The sequence below is a fragment of the Aricia agestis genome, chromosome 16 (genome assembly GCF_905147365.1).
Source record: "Aricia agestis chromosome 16, ilAriAges1.1, whole genome shotgun sequence".
NCBI lineage: Eukaryota > Metazoa > Arthropoda > Insecta > Lepidoptera > Lycaenidae > Aricia > Aricia agestis.
In genome coordinates this window covers 12316061-12331594 of record NC_056421.1, presented here as the reverse complement: position 1 = coordinate 12331594, position 15534 = coordinate 12316061, and the positions used below count along the sequence as shown (strand labels likewise).

General features: G+C 38.1%; 1 protein-coding gene across 1 annotated transcript; it reads right to left on the bottom strand.

Annotated features, from left to right (window-relative positions):
- Positions 1-1521: 1521 nt before the first annotated feature.
- On the bottom strand, positions 1522-2697 carry LOC121734865. Its single transcript, XM_042125505.1, has one exon. It carries the CDS (start codon positions 2528-2530, stop codon positions 1580-1582), a length of 951 nt encoding a protein of 316 aa, XP_041981439.1. The 5' UTR covers positions 2531-2697; the 3' UTR covers positions 1522-1579.
- Between the last annotated feature and the right edge of the window lie 12837 nt (positions 2698-15534).

Here is a 15534-nt window from a genome sequence, read left to right as displayed (position 1 = left end):
CGGGAGTACCAAGGTGGGTAACTCGAATGTGATTTCACTAATCTTTTTGGGATATAATTGTCTATTAAATAATTGAAAATATTATAAAAGTAAGCGACAGATTCTTCAGTATTTAAGTTACGCATATCGTCCTCCCAATTGGTTTCAAGTAGGGTTTTGCTGAACGCCTCAAAGTCGGCCGCGTGGTAAATCAATTTATAATATTCTTTGAAGTCCTGCAATTGCGCAGGATGTTGTAGATTGAAACTAATATCGATCGATTTGTGGTGATCGTCCTCCGGAGTCAACGGGGCGTTCGCGTACGATACTACGCATGTCCCATTCGACAACACTAAGTCTAATATGCGGTCATTTATATTGGAACAATAATTAAATTGACGAAAATTACACAAGTGTATGAAATCTGACAGGTCCTCTGCAACTCTGTCGTTATTTGTTTGCAGTCTCAGTGAATCGTCGGAAGCGCGGTACCAAGTCGCATTAGAAACGTTAAAATCACCTACGATTAAAAAAATGTCATTTACGTTGTTCTGTAAAACGTCCGCTGTGTTATCGTAAAACGTTTGTAAACTACGAGTGTGGTCGTTTCCGTGCGGGAAATAACAACATGCAAGGTGCAGGTAGCGAGCGTCCCGTGGGCGCGCGGCGCGCGTCGCGCCCAGCTCGAGAGACACCCAGACCTCCTCGGCGGAGGGCCCCGAGCGCCACTCGGGCCGGGCGCGCGCGTGCAGCTCGCGTCGCACCGCTATCAGTACGCCCCCGCCCCGCGCACCTCGCCCGTCCCCGGCTAGCCTATCTCGTCTGTAAACATTGTAATTCGTGAAGAAATATTCCGCGTCGTTGTGATCTGAGGTTAGCCAAGTTTCGGTTAAAAGTATGATATCATAGTTGCAGAGTAAAACATTGGTAAGAAATGCGTGTGACTTTGTACGGAGACCTCTCACATTCTGGTAGTAAATTGATAATGAGTTATTTAAAGGCATTTTAAGGCTAAAACAAAACGAAAATCTGAATGATGTAATAAATTATTATTTGCTGCAAAGTTAAAAATTAATACCATTCTCAGGCTGAAGGCGAGTTTATTACGGTTGCAAAATAAAGCTATGCGATAAGAAACGAGTGTGACATAATAAACATCAACGAGCTTATAGGTACATAAACAAAGTGCAGTAGAATAACAAACCAGCGAAAATTGGTCGTGATGAATTATAAACAGGGTTGAAGCTAGATAGCGTAGCTTACTTGAGTTTATATTGTAAATTATTACAACTCCTATAAACATAAATAATAATATCTCGATTATGTAAAATAGTTGATGAATAATTACGCATGATAAAGTAGTATTAAAAAGTATACATGTTATACTTATAAATGAGTAGGCCGAGTAGAAAACATTAATTGTATTATTTAGTAATGTCTGGAGATTGACATAATTATTGTAAAGTTCTAAAGTAAAATTATATGCAAACTTACATTTTAACAGAGTATTGAGAATATATTTTTGTTGGTTAGGTTTAAATATATAGGTAAAATAACAATAGCAAAGATAGCACAGTGACAGTAATATTGGACATAGTAGTCATTTAATTTTTAGTAAATCTGATTCGCTGGAGATACGTATAACATTAGATTTATCATTCTTACGCAATAGGATCTTACAATCTCTCACCCACAAATAGGCATACTGTTTTTCGACTTTTAGCTCCCGGGCACGTTTTAGGAGAAGTTTATTGGTGGGTGTGAGATGGTCAGAGATGTATACGGCGCAGGCCGGCCCCTGCAGGCCCAGTTCGGCGGAGGAGAGGGTGCGGCGAGCGCGCGCCGCCGCCAACAGCTGATCTTTACGGCGCCGTTGTGTAAACCGCACGATGATAGCCGGGTGCCTCAGGGCTTGTTTGTCGGTAGTAATGTGCCGGCGTACTCGATGAACGGTGTCGATATCGGTTTCGCACAGGCTAAATCCGACTACGGAGCACAAGTCGTGAAGCATTGAGTATAAGTTTTCCCCGTTGCGCATCGGTATTCCCGATATTTCGATGTTATTTAATCTGGAGAATTGATCTTGCGTATTATTATTCTGTTCGAGTGCGGAAATAATTTCGTTCGCCTTCTTCAAATCCTTTTGCAGAGTAGTTATACACGACACTTTATCTTCAAACCCGTTCAATCTACCTTCGATATCGTCGAATCTTTGCTGCATATCGCTCCACTTCATATTCAGGTCCAACATACATTGTTTAGTGCTAGATATATCTGATTTTATATCATTTAGGTCGGTTTTCATCGTGTTAAAATCGGTACGTAGATTTTTAATCTCCAATAAAATGTCAGCCAGTGAGACAGTGTTCGCGGGGTCCGAGGATTGCACTTGTGCGCGGCACGGTATACATCTCCAGGCAGATTTCTTCTCTTGCCCCAGTTTACGGTAGCTGGACTCGGATATTCCAGCACAAGTAAAGTGATAGTGACCACCACACTTGCCACAATGGACGAAGTCAGTAACAATTTCCTTGCACTTTGCACAATGCATCGTATTTGAGGTTAGGTGACACAGCAGTTTATCTTTATGAAGTTAAATTATTATTGATTATTAATATTAATTCTCGAGGCGTGTAAGTCACACAGTACTTTTGATATAACGTTAGAAGTATTTAGAAATTTAGTAACAGAAAAGTGAGCAGTGATCGTGACCGTCACTTACGCGTTCATGCGCGAGAGTTTATAATAACATAAAATATATTTAAGTAAAAAATAAAACGCCATCTGTTTTCATATATTAGAATTAAAATGTTGATTGCATTGATATATTTTCTGGACGGAATATAGGCCAACACGGTACACTTGAACCTCCTTTATTTTGGAGCGCCTTCTGTTGTCAACTTGTCACATATATTAGAAATGCAGTAGGAGTTCTATAAGATAAGATAGATTGATTATCATTATACCAAGTGATAATATTATTAAAAATAATATTCTAACGTATTAAAAACTATAAACAAAAACATAATAACTAATAAGTATGATTAGTTCTATGTTACAATGAAGTAAAAAATAAAACGCCATCTGTTGAATCGTATTAGAACTAAAATGTTCATTGCATCGATATATTTCTGGATTTTTTATAATATTATACATAAAGTATATTTAAGATTTTTGAAATATTATTTTAATACACATCCGAGACCCAGGAACATTGAAAACTTTTTGTTCCGCCTGCGGGACTCGAACCCAGGACCCCCGGGATGAGCGCTAACCACGCGCAATGCGAATTAATTTTCATCGATATTTTCATGGAAATAAGATATTTTCCCACATCAAAATGTAGCCTATGTCCTTTCTCAGACTCTAGAATAACTGTGTACAAAATTTCATTGCAATCGGTTCAGTAGTTTTGGCGTGAAAGCGAGACAGACAGACAGACAGACAGAGATACTTTCGCATTTATAATATTAGTATGGATAACACCAAGGGCCAAAGGGCACACAAACAGATACGTCATACTTGGTGTAAACCGAGAGCGTTGCCATGGGGATATGGGGGGGTAAGTCCGTTCTTATTACAATCGTCATCGAGACAGAGACTTCCAAAGTGTAACGCTTCGAGCTCCCGACTGTACCAGGCGTGCATATTTTTTATCCTCCATAATGTTGCTTTATTGCCCTTAGGCCGCGTCCCCATCAGACACGGCGCGGCGCCGTCACTGTGGTCATAAGCTGGTGACGGCCTTGTTCCTTCTCCCAACGTCTCCGTGGTCCAGTAGTTTAGAGCGTGGCTCGTGGGTCGTCGTGGGTTCAATTCCCGCGTTGAAAACATGTTATTTCCAAGTTTTGTTAGGATATTGCAGGCTGATCACCTGATTGTCTGACAAGTAAGATGATTTAGATAATATATCCATGAACAAGTAGGATGATCCATGCGTCAGGTAAAAAGTCGGTCCTACGCCTGATCTCTCGCCAGTAGTATCGGTCTTCCGTCCCACTGGGTTATGAGAGTAAAAGGAATAGAGAGTACTCTTGTATACTGCGCACACACTTGGACACTATAAAATTACTCCTGCGTAACTGGCCTGGGCCTGTAGACAAGTGGCAAAGCGCTAACGCTACCGCTAACGCTAGCGCTACAAAATGTATGCGATTTGACATAATAGTATTGGATCCGACCGTAAAATCCTGCATGAATCTTTTTTTTCGATCAAATATATTTTAAAATAATCTTTAGAATGTATATAATGGATTAATGTTGGGTTGCCTTGTCAAAAGTAGCCGCAAGTACCTCTAATTAAGTTTAATGTTCATGAGATAAATGCATAATTTGTATGAATATTTTTTTCAGTAAATTTTACATCATTTGAAAGAAAATGAGACAATATAAGGTATAAATGGTTGCCAGCTCTAAGTCGGCCGCAACTTAGGGTTGCCAGCCCGTAAACAGACATAGTTCTTCATCAAAATTGAAGCATCGATTTTTTAATAATTTTGATACAAAATTAAAGTTTTATGCATTGTGTGCATGAATATCCATGGTTGCCAGTTGCACGATAGCTTCAAACTGGGGTTGCCATCACTTTTGTTTAAGACAAAATATGTTCAGGCCTACAATTATTATGCCTGGCAAGATTTGAGGACGTCGAGAACCCGCAAGATTGCTGTTTTTATTTAACAGGCGTTTTTATTTTAACAAGACAACCCAACATTAATCCATTCTATACGTTCTAAAGGTTATTTTAAAATATATTTGATCGAAAAAAACGATTCTTGCAGGATTTTACGGTCGGATCTTAGGATATAAGTCATCGCTTCGCTAGCGAATACTAATGTCAAATCCATACATTTTGTAGCGTCTACGGGGGCTGGTTTCAATGAAGCCGGCCACCGTTACCGAAACCGGTGTGGGAGTTATATAACCCTTCTGGTGTCCTCGGGAAAAAGTACTGAAAGACGATGCGTAAGAAACTCAATCAGAAAAGTCATTTGCTGGCCGTACGTACGGATTAATTAAAATCTTTCACTTTGAAGCGAGGATAGCGTTTGATACGTATTGTAGGTTGGGAGATTTTATTATACCGCAATGCTGCAACCGAGTATTAAAGTTGGTCGTTTTTCTAAGTTTTGTCACTCTTAAAATTTAATAAACAATGAATTCACAGAAATAACAAAATACTGAATAATATTAAAGTTAACAATTTACTTAATATCTACTAGCTATTCGACCGAGCTTGGCTCGGTATTCGATGAAAATGACATTTTCTAAAATTGATTCCTAGCTAGATCGATTTATCGCCACCGAAATCTCCTATATACTTACTAAATTTCATGAAATACAAGAATATTACAAAATATTATATTGTACAGAAAACAAAACAAATTGAATAAAAAAGTTCCGAATCTACAGCCGAACACAAACCTCCTGCTTTTATGAGAGTCGATTAAAAGAAAGTAATTATCTTGACAGTGTCCAGTGAAAATCTGGAAAGCCGTCTATGCTGCAAAGCAATACAAAAACTAGATATTACGCCCGCAACTCCATTGCACCTAATTTAGTTTATCGTTCGGGAGCCGTGTATTTTCCGGGATAAAAAGTATCCTATGCCCTTCTCCGGGCTCACAGTATCTCCATACCAAATTTTAGCAAAATCGGTTTAGTGGTTTTGGCGTGAAGACATTCGCATTTATAATATTAGTGTGGATACATACTCTCAAAAACATAACTCTCCTTCTAACACAGTAGGGTAAAATGCGTCACAACCCTGAGATGGAATAAATAAATTTAAATATGAATTCTCAGATCTTTCATCGTTAAAACGATCAGAGCGATTACGTCCGCTCTGGATATTAAATCAGTCACCTTAACTTTGAGGAAATTCATAGAAATTCCTCAGTCTTGTTCATCAAACGTCTTTGAAGAAATTATTGGAAAGACTGAAATTGCGCTTTGGGGTTAGGTTTGATGCGTCAACAAGGACTAAGGTCCATGGAGATCGATGACGTCGTGAACTACATCCCTCCACTTGAGGGTCGAATGTCTGCAGTCTCGCCACAAGGTCAACTTTAGTTTCTTTGTGGTGAGAGTACCGACGCATCTTCTATAGACCTTTTCGGAGGAATTCTGGCCGACTGATGTGGTCTTCCGAAGGTTCCGGGGGAGACTCCGGTATGAAGCGCGCGTCACGTCGCCGATAACTCGTGATAAAGTATAGTTATTAAGTGTATATAATTTATATGTATGTTAGTCATTAAGGTATATATCGTATGGGACTATGTAGCCTGATATAAATAAATAAAATAAAAAATAAGGACATAACAGAAGTTTAACGGAAGTTTAAAGACGACAATGCATAGATAAGTATTAAGCGCTTTTTAGCTATTGCATAGCTTCTATCAGGATCTGTGAGCACGGCGACCGAATGAAAAAATTCCGTTATGAAAATAAACCTGACAGGTGCGTTACCGTGCATCCTCATCGTTGTTTCAGTTCGGTAGACTTCGGCACGGTGTTTGTGTGCGTGCGACTAGAGTCTAGATGTATGTTAATTGTATAAGTTGATAAAAAATGTTATGCAGCGTCTTTACCGCGGCAGTCCCCAAGTGCCACACGTATTTTTTTCCTTAAAAATGCATAAATAACTCCACACGATAATGTTATGCCAAGAAGTGGATACTTATCGAAAAAAGCTTATTAATAGTATTGGATTACAAAAACTTAGCAATGTTCTAATTTTTACAAATAAAAAAGGATTTAATTTTTGTTAGTCTCGCTAAAACTCGAGAATGGCTATATCGATTTTACTATGTCTTGAAGTCCAGGGAAGGTTTATATCATCCTTTCCCAAAGTGGGCGATAACGCCCCCTTGTGGGCGCTGAAGGTCTAAAGGGCGGTGTGGGACCCAGAAAAAAATAGGGGTGTTGTATGGATGCTTGGGGGTTTTATTTAATCTGGATGCATTTTAAATTGAAACAAGGGAGTCGCTAAAACATAATCTTTTCACAAAGTGGGCTGTAGACAAAATAAGTTTCGAAAGCCCTGGTTTATATGGTACAAGATTTAAGAGTTAAGTGATACGAAGTTCACGGGTCATCTAGTAATATTATAATGATTTTTTCATGTTGATCTTGGTTAGGAAACTAGGTACTAGGTAACTCAAGTGGTAGAGCCATGCTTCGGCACGCATGGGCCGGCTCGACCAGAGAAATACCACGGGCTCACAGAAAACCGGCGTGAAACAGCGCTTAAACTGTGTTTGCCGAGTGAGTGAGTTTACCGGAGGCCCAATCCCCTACCCTATTCCCTTCCCTACCCTTCCCTATTCCCTTCCTTACCCTCCTCTTTTCCCTCTTAAAAGGCCGGCTCTTCTGATGTTGCGAGTGTCCATGGGCGACGGAAGTTGCTTTCCATCAGGTGACCCGTTTGCTCGTTTGCCGAATGAACAGAATCTTACATTTTGTATAACACTACTATACTACCTAATTGTCTGTAAGTTGTAGAGCTCGTTTCAGTAAATTAGCTGGCACTATTTATTTTGCTAAAAGAAAAAGGACGCTTTTTGAAGGAATTTTGAAGGAAACTCCAGGAACTATTTCACATCTGTTACATATTTTTCGTCTGCAAAATAACAGTTCGCTTTTATTTATGTTTTGATTAAAGCAGTACGGATGTATGAAATTAAACTGCAGTTGGTGCTGTTCGTGCTATGATTTTCAAGTTTTTCAAACGCTTGCCATCAGTAATGGATGTTACACTTGATTTTTTAAACTCTAGGGTTGAGAGTTTCGCCACAGAATAGATGAAGGTTTCGCTTCAAGTCTTTAAAACGCCTCCGCGGGTATTGTTACTCGAAACACAACATTTGTACTTTTTTTAGGGTTCCGTACCCAAAGGGTAAAAACGGGACCCTATTACTAAGACTTCGATGTCTGTCCGTCCGTCCGACCGTCCGTCTGTCTGTCTCCAGGCCGTAACTCAAAAATCGCTTCTGAAATTTTTACAGATTGCGTAATTCTGTTGCTGCTATAACAACAAATACTAAAAACTAAAAAATAATAATATTTAAGGGGGGCCCGTACAATAAACGTGATTTTTTCGGCCGATTTTGGTCTTTATCAAAAAATATGACAACAGCAGCTGGTAGGCGCTTGAATTTTTCACAAAGTATTTTATTATATGTGTAAGTACTTTAATATTTATTCAGGTATATTTTCGGCGAAGCTTACCAAAGCTTGTTGATCATTACCAAATGATCAACTGGATGCCACTGAATCAAATAATACGAAAAATAATCATGGCAATTTATTTAAACTGGATATGCTGTTTTTTTAACATATTTTGAAAAAATTCTGAATAAAATTTTTTTAGTTTGAATTTTTATTTAATACTTAAATCATCTAAGCTGATTCCAACTTCGTTAAATTTTAAGGAAACGTCAACTTTTCCATAATCTCGTTTAGTTTCACTAGTTTTTATTTTTCGTAGAGTTTCACCAAATTTTCTTGTTCCAAAAAAGTGTAAAATCTTTTGTCTTCATTTCCACTGCTGCTAGGATGTTTCTGTGTCAAAATCACTTGAGGCTCTAGCCCTCAGTCCTTTCTACTTACCCTATTTCTCGCCAAAATGCTGCAGAAGCAGTTTTGAATAAAGCCTCAATCCCAAGTTATACTTGTACTTAAAACATTTTAAACATCGTGAAATTTTCTTGCGAATAAAAGAATTTCAAGGAAATTAAAATTCTTGAGACATGAAATCTGCTTTTGGTGTTAGAATGGTGAATCCTTTTATCCTTTGTCGTCCTTTTGAGCTATAAAACGTTTTTTATTTTATATTTTTCTCGGTTCTTGTGAAGTGTATATTATCATGTTAAAAAGCGAGTGCGTTTTTAATTTAGTAACGTCACTTGAACTACCACTGCTCCTTTTATTTTAACTACGAATAATAAAAACTAGTAACTGTGTCAAAAATGTAGAGACCCGAATACATGCATACTTACCGTACTTTATGCATGTATTCGGTACACAATTTTGTGTATTTATACAAGTGACAATTATTGTCAGCGGCTTTATTTCGTAGATTTGATTGTAGTGATTAGTAAATCGTATAATTGTCACATTTTAGTATGCGAAAAGGAACCAAATTCAAAACGGTTGTATGGGAGTTATGTTTCCTTAGTTTTTATTATTCGTAGTATTTTAAAGTATAACAACATACCAACGACAACAACTAAAATAGCCATACTATTATTATAAATGTTAACGTGTGTTAGTCTGTCTGTCTATCTGTTACTTCTTCTGAAGAAGTTCTTCACGCCCAAACAGACAGACACACTTTCACATTCATATTATTAGTATGGGTAGACTGTATCAGAAACGTATCTCGCAATTTATGGACGCACTGTTTTTGAACAAGCTCGGAATAGATATCCAAACACAGAACATTGTACTGTATATTAATTTCTAGGATAGTCCTGACAACCTTTTGAATGCCGGACTGTAATTGGTATTGCACAAAGCAAACCTTTGATGCGTTCGTTGCCAACTAGCTAGTTTAACTTGTCATTTGGCCTAATACAGGTTGGACATTTGGGGAATTCATCAAGGATATACCTACATACCTGACCACCAGTTACCAGAGTTATTAACTCTATAATATTATGACGCTAAGGCCCTGTTTCACCACTTTCTGATAAAGTGCCTAATAGGCTATTCACAACTTTTGTGACAGATTCTCCGTACTTGATCTGTCAAGTAAATTGGTGGATAGCCTTATCAGGAAGTGGTGAAACAGGGCCTTAATCTACTAATAATCCATTCTTATAGTATAAACGCGAAAGTGTTGTCTGTTTATCTGTCTGTAAGTAATAGTCCGGGTTACGTAGAACATTTTTTTTTATTACTATCAAGCAAATTTTTGTAAGTAGCTTCATTTTGATAAGACAAACAACAATTTTATTTGTAAAAAATATTGAAAGTGATACGGTAGCTAACAAAGATAGAAAGGATTTAATACTTTGATTTGATGGTCCTAAAATATGGATTGTTCTATTTGTAGGACAATGTTACTCTTAAATTAAACAAGGTGTAACAAAACTAAGTGATAATATTTAAGGATGTGTATGTGTGTTCCTTGTAGTGAGTTTACAGTGACAGTAGCAGCGCTGAAAAACCTCTTTTTTTCACATTTGCATGGGCAAGCGCCAAAGCGTCAAATCCTTTCTATCTCTGTTAGCTATCACTCTTAAGATTTTCCGCAGATAAAAATGTTGTTTGTCTTATGAAAATGAAGCTACTCACAAAAAATTTGCTTGTTAGTAATCAAAAACAAAGTTCTACGTAACCCGGACTATCAGTATGTTACGGCCTATCCACATCTCCATGTCATGACGTCGTCAACGTGGAACATTGCGGTGACGTGGCACGGTACGTCGTCGTGACGTGAAAATGTACGTCAACGTAACGTGAAAATATACGTCACGGTGTAGCAACATTTTACATATTTTTTTTCTTAAATCTCTCTCTCCGTTTTCTTAACAGTAGCAGAAGGAGAATACGTATTGTGCGGTCCATATTATCTAAATAAGTAGTGATTAGTAAAGAATGTAGCAGTTTAACAAGGCATGGTAATCGTAGTCGTACAATGTTGCAATATCGTGACGTGCAGTTTTACGTTACGTTGACGTAAATTTTCACGTCACAACAACGTACCGTGCCTCGTTACCGCACCGTTCCACGTTGACGACGCGACGTCATAACGTGGACATGTGGACAGGCCCTGTGTCTGTTACCTCTTCACGCCCAAACCAGTGAACTGATTTAGCTGAAATTTGGTATGGAGATACTTAGAGCCCCGGAAAAGGACATAAGATACTTTTCATCCCGGAAAAATGTATGATTCCCGCGCGATTATTTAATTTTGGCGCAACAGAGTGACGGGCGTTATCTAGTTCTAAATAATTATGTTCAAACCTCAGACAAACAAAATCTACGTATTGAAGAAAAACTTTGATACGAATTACTGTCACCAGCAGTATTTCCGGACCAATACGACCTGCAGACCTTAAAGAATAGAGCGTATTACCTCTTAAACCTGCAGCTTTTCTGATGTTGCGAGTGTCCATGGGTAATGGTAGTTGTTTCTCATCAGGTCGGGTACCTGCTCTGCTTTGCTCGTTGCCCCCTATCTTATAAAAAGAAGGAGAGTATTGAATATTGATCCGAATACACGTGTTAAAAACAATAGAACATCCTTCAAGTTTTTGAAGTTCTCGTTGATGTCGAAATTTGATATATAAAATGAAATCCCTTAACCGCAATTATTTATAAATTTGACGCTTAATCAAGAAAACAAAAGACCTCTAACGTTCATCAGTACTCTCCATAAAGTTAATATACCTAGCGGAATAGACAAACAAAGGCTTGAGCAAGCGAGATGACGTCACTATCTGTACCATCTGTACTGCGTGGTAAAAAGAGACGTGTGATACATGACAGCAGAACCAATTTTTTTCATCTGTTTGACGTCCAGTTGGCACTTATCGCCACGTTGACAATCTAGCCTCTTAGAAAGATGCTTGTGTAAGTGTATACGTAAACAAATTTTTACACACAGACGTAAATCAATGTCGGTTTCGTTTGACAGCTCGAGATTGTTGCTCTATTCCGCTAGGTACATTAACTTTATGGTACTCTCATTCTCCTATTTAAATTTAATTTTTCACACACACAGTTTCATTCCTTCTTCGATGGAGACTATTTTCTATCAAATTGCAAAATGATATTTTTATGTTAACACTCAATTTAACACCAAGTAAACACAAACTACAAACGACAGTCAATTCAGACATCAACTCGACGTATAGATTGCATTTCTAAATTTGTATGGATTTGACAGATTTGCAAGACGTCTCACGCTCATGAAATCTTTTTTTTTTTTTTTTTTTTATTAAATAAGGGGGCAAACGAGCAAACGGGTCACCTGATGGTCAGCAACTACCGTCGCCCATGGACACTCGCAACATCAGAAGAGCTGCAGGTGCGTTGCCGGCCTTTTAAGAGGGAATACGCTCTTTTCTTGAAGGTTTGCAGGTCGTATCGGTCCGGAAATACTGCTGGTGACAGTTCATTCCAGAGTTTTACAGTGCGCGGCAGAAAGTTACGCGAAAAACGCACTGTGGAAGATGAGGATGGTATGTTTTTCGCGTGGGACGATAGCGAAAAGTTGCAGGTTGTATGATTCCGAACAATTCCTCAGAGCACTCCCCGTGATACAACCGATAGAGGATGCAGAGTGAAGCAACATCTCGGCGTAATTCCAGGGGGTCCAAGCTGTTTGAAACACTATGGCAGTCAACAATTCGAGCAGCCCTTCGTTGGATACGATCCAGAGGGAGCAGTTGGTATTTTGGCGCCCCTGCCCAGAGATGAGAACAATATTCCATATGAGGCCGAACCTGCGCCTTGTAGAGTTGTAGGCGTTGGTCCGGACTGAAGTACTGTCTCGCTCTGTTATGAACGCCAAGCTTCTTCGAGGCTAATTTGGCCTTACCCTCAAGATGATATCGGAACTGGACTTCGCTCGATATGTTGACGCCAAGTATCTCAATGCTAGGGGAGATGGTTAAAGATGTGCCCTCGAAACGAGGATAAACGACCATTGGTGACATTTTAGTGGTGAACGCGCAGACTTGTGTCTTGGCGGGGTTGAATTGGACTAAGTTACGTCTACCCCATTCAGAGACCTTCTCCAATGAATTCTTCACCTTAGACACAAGTTCGTTTCGACTCTCAGTGACATTTTGCCGAGAAATATTAGGGGAGCCGGTATATACAGCATCACCTGTACTATCATCCGCATAGCAATGAATGCCTTTGGTTTGTAACATGTCATTGATATGCAGTATGAATAGAGTAGGCGATAGCACACAGCCCTGAGGGACACCAGCATTAACAGACTGAGTTTCCGAGCATTCGCCGTCAACTACGACCTTTATGCTTCTGTCTGCTAAGAAACTAGTGACCCACTTACATAATTTCTCGGGCAGCCCGTATGATGGAAGCTTTGATAGCAGCGCTTTATGCCAAACCCGATCGAAGGCCTTCGCAATGTACAAACTAACAGCCAATGCCTCTCCCTTCGACTCAATTGCCTGAGCCCAACGATGAGTCAGGTATGCCAAGAGATCACCAGCCGAGCGACCCTTACGGAACCCGTATTGTTTGTCGCTTAGCAATCCCTGGCCGTCCAAGTATCGAAGAAGCTGGCTATTGATAATGGATTCCATTATCTTCGAGAAGAGAGAGGTTAAAGCGATTGGTCTGTAGTTGGAAGGATTTTAGCGATCACCTTTTTTGGGGATCGGGTGCACCAAGGCTGTCTTCCAGGAAGCCGGGACGATGCCAGTGGAATAGGAAATCTGTCAATACAGTATAGTTCTTGCAATCTACGAGCGCGCGGCGCCCTTAGTTGTGTGAGTGACCATATCTATACACGCGTACATGGCTCGCTCGCTACTGACTGCTCCGTCAGGTACGCACACTAACGAAAATGTCTATTCACAATAGGCATGATGACTATTTTTTTTTCTTATCGGTAATTGAAAGACACTTTAAAAATAGAAACATCGTTGAAAGAATGACTCTGATAGCTTAAAAATTCACCAAGATATGACAATTCAAATATCTCATAAAAAAGACCTGCCCGAAACGCTCCATACAAAGTGCTACAAAAGTATGACGTCAGTCTTTCGTAGTTTGTACGCATCGGGAGACAACTTTGTTCGACAGGTATATTAAATATTGCGTTTATGAAAGTGGTTTCATAACAAAAGTTGCTTGTAATTGGATAAGTTATCGAATTGTATATAAATATTATGAAATTTGATTGAAAAAAAATCGACTTGAATATCCAACTTTGAAGGCGCATAACAAAAAAATACAAATGCTATCAAGCTGAAATTTTGGGAACACTTATTTTTTACCGTGATTTCTTTATTTTATTAACAAAATTTGCTAATCTTTGACCTTGTCATCATCCCTATTACAACTACAAATAAAGGCTACGCGCACTCGTAGATTGCAAGAACTGTACAAATCTAGAAATGCATCTACGCGTCGCGTTACGGTCTGAATCGACCCTTAGGAGTACCTCGAATTCAAACAAACGGACGAATCTATGCGCACGAGTACCACTTTCGACATAATTATTATTATGTTTTACAATGCTGAGTTATGCTTTGTTCAAACCTACGCGACCAGGCGACTGCGAAGCGGGAGCGTCAAGTTGCGTCAAGCTGTCAAATGAGTGTTTTGAACATAAAGTTAATATTCCTAGCGGAATAGAGCAACAATTCAAAACACACATTTATAATTCATAATTCATTTATTTGCTCAGAATATGGTACAAAAAGGTGTTACAATTTTTCGGTTTGGATTTAAGCATATTCTACTATTTACATAGTGTGCAAATATAATTAACATTGATTCATTAAAACATTACTGTATATATTTAAGATTAATTTACTTGTAAATAATAATAATATATTTTAGCATATTATTTTAAGATAGGCTGGACAAAGTATAATACAATTCTTTCTTTATTATTATTTCAGTAAGTTCCATTACAACATTTAAAATCAATTTCAAAGTAACAGCTTACATGATTAATTAATTAATAATAATAGGTTTATAATATTTCATTTATTTATTTTATTCATTTATTTATAATATAATATTGATAATAGATTTATCATAATATAATATAGCCTGTACGAATATCAATTAATTAATATAATAATAATATTATGTTTTCTTATTTTGTCAGTGTATTCAGTAACTGCTTCCACATTTTTTTTTCTTTACATCTCATGATATTTTTACTAAAGGTATAAATTTACTTAGTTACTAATAAACAAATTTCGTTATAATATATTTAAAAGGCCTGTAACCCAAATTCTTTTAATGAGTAAAAGCATTTCTCTACTAACCATCTTTTTAGACAGGGCTTAAAGTTTTTAATCGGTGTCTCTCTAATAGTTTTTGGTAACTTATTGTAAATTAATATAGCACTCATAAGGCAGTTCTTTTGATGTAGAGTACTTCGGCATCTTGGTACGTTTAATTTGGTAGGGTCTCGCTTGCAGTATCTACTATCTTGCTTCGTGAATTTATTAAATGCGTGAGGATGATTTTTCACAAACACCCCTATTTCGAGGATATACATTGAAATGACTGTAAGTATTTGTAATTTTTTAAATAATGGCCTACATGACGTCATAGAATTAACGCCGCATAGTGTGTTGAGTTTCCCCAGAGTATAATGCCGTATCTCAGAATGGACTCAACATATCCATAGTAAGCCGTGATAGCTATAGATTCTCCAGCGGTGTATCTCAGTGTTCTGATCGCATGTACGAATCTGTTTATTTTTGTACACGTAATATCTACTTTTGTTTCCCAGTTGCATTTTTCATCTATTGTCATTCCCAAGAATTTGATAGTATCTGTTTTTTCTATACTTTGCTCATTGCACTGTACATTTATATTATTATATTT

Coding starts and splice junctions, on each gene's coding strand:
- LOC121734865 (XM_042125505.1), bottom strand. CDS start 2,530: ATGCATTGTGCAAAGTGCAAGGAAATTGTTACTGACTTCGTCCATTGT.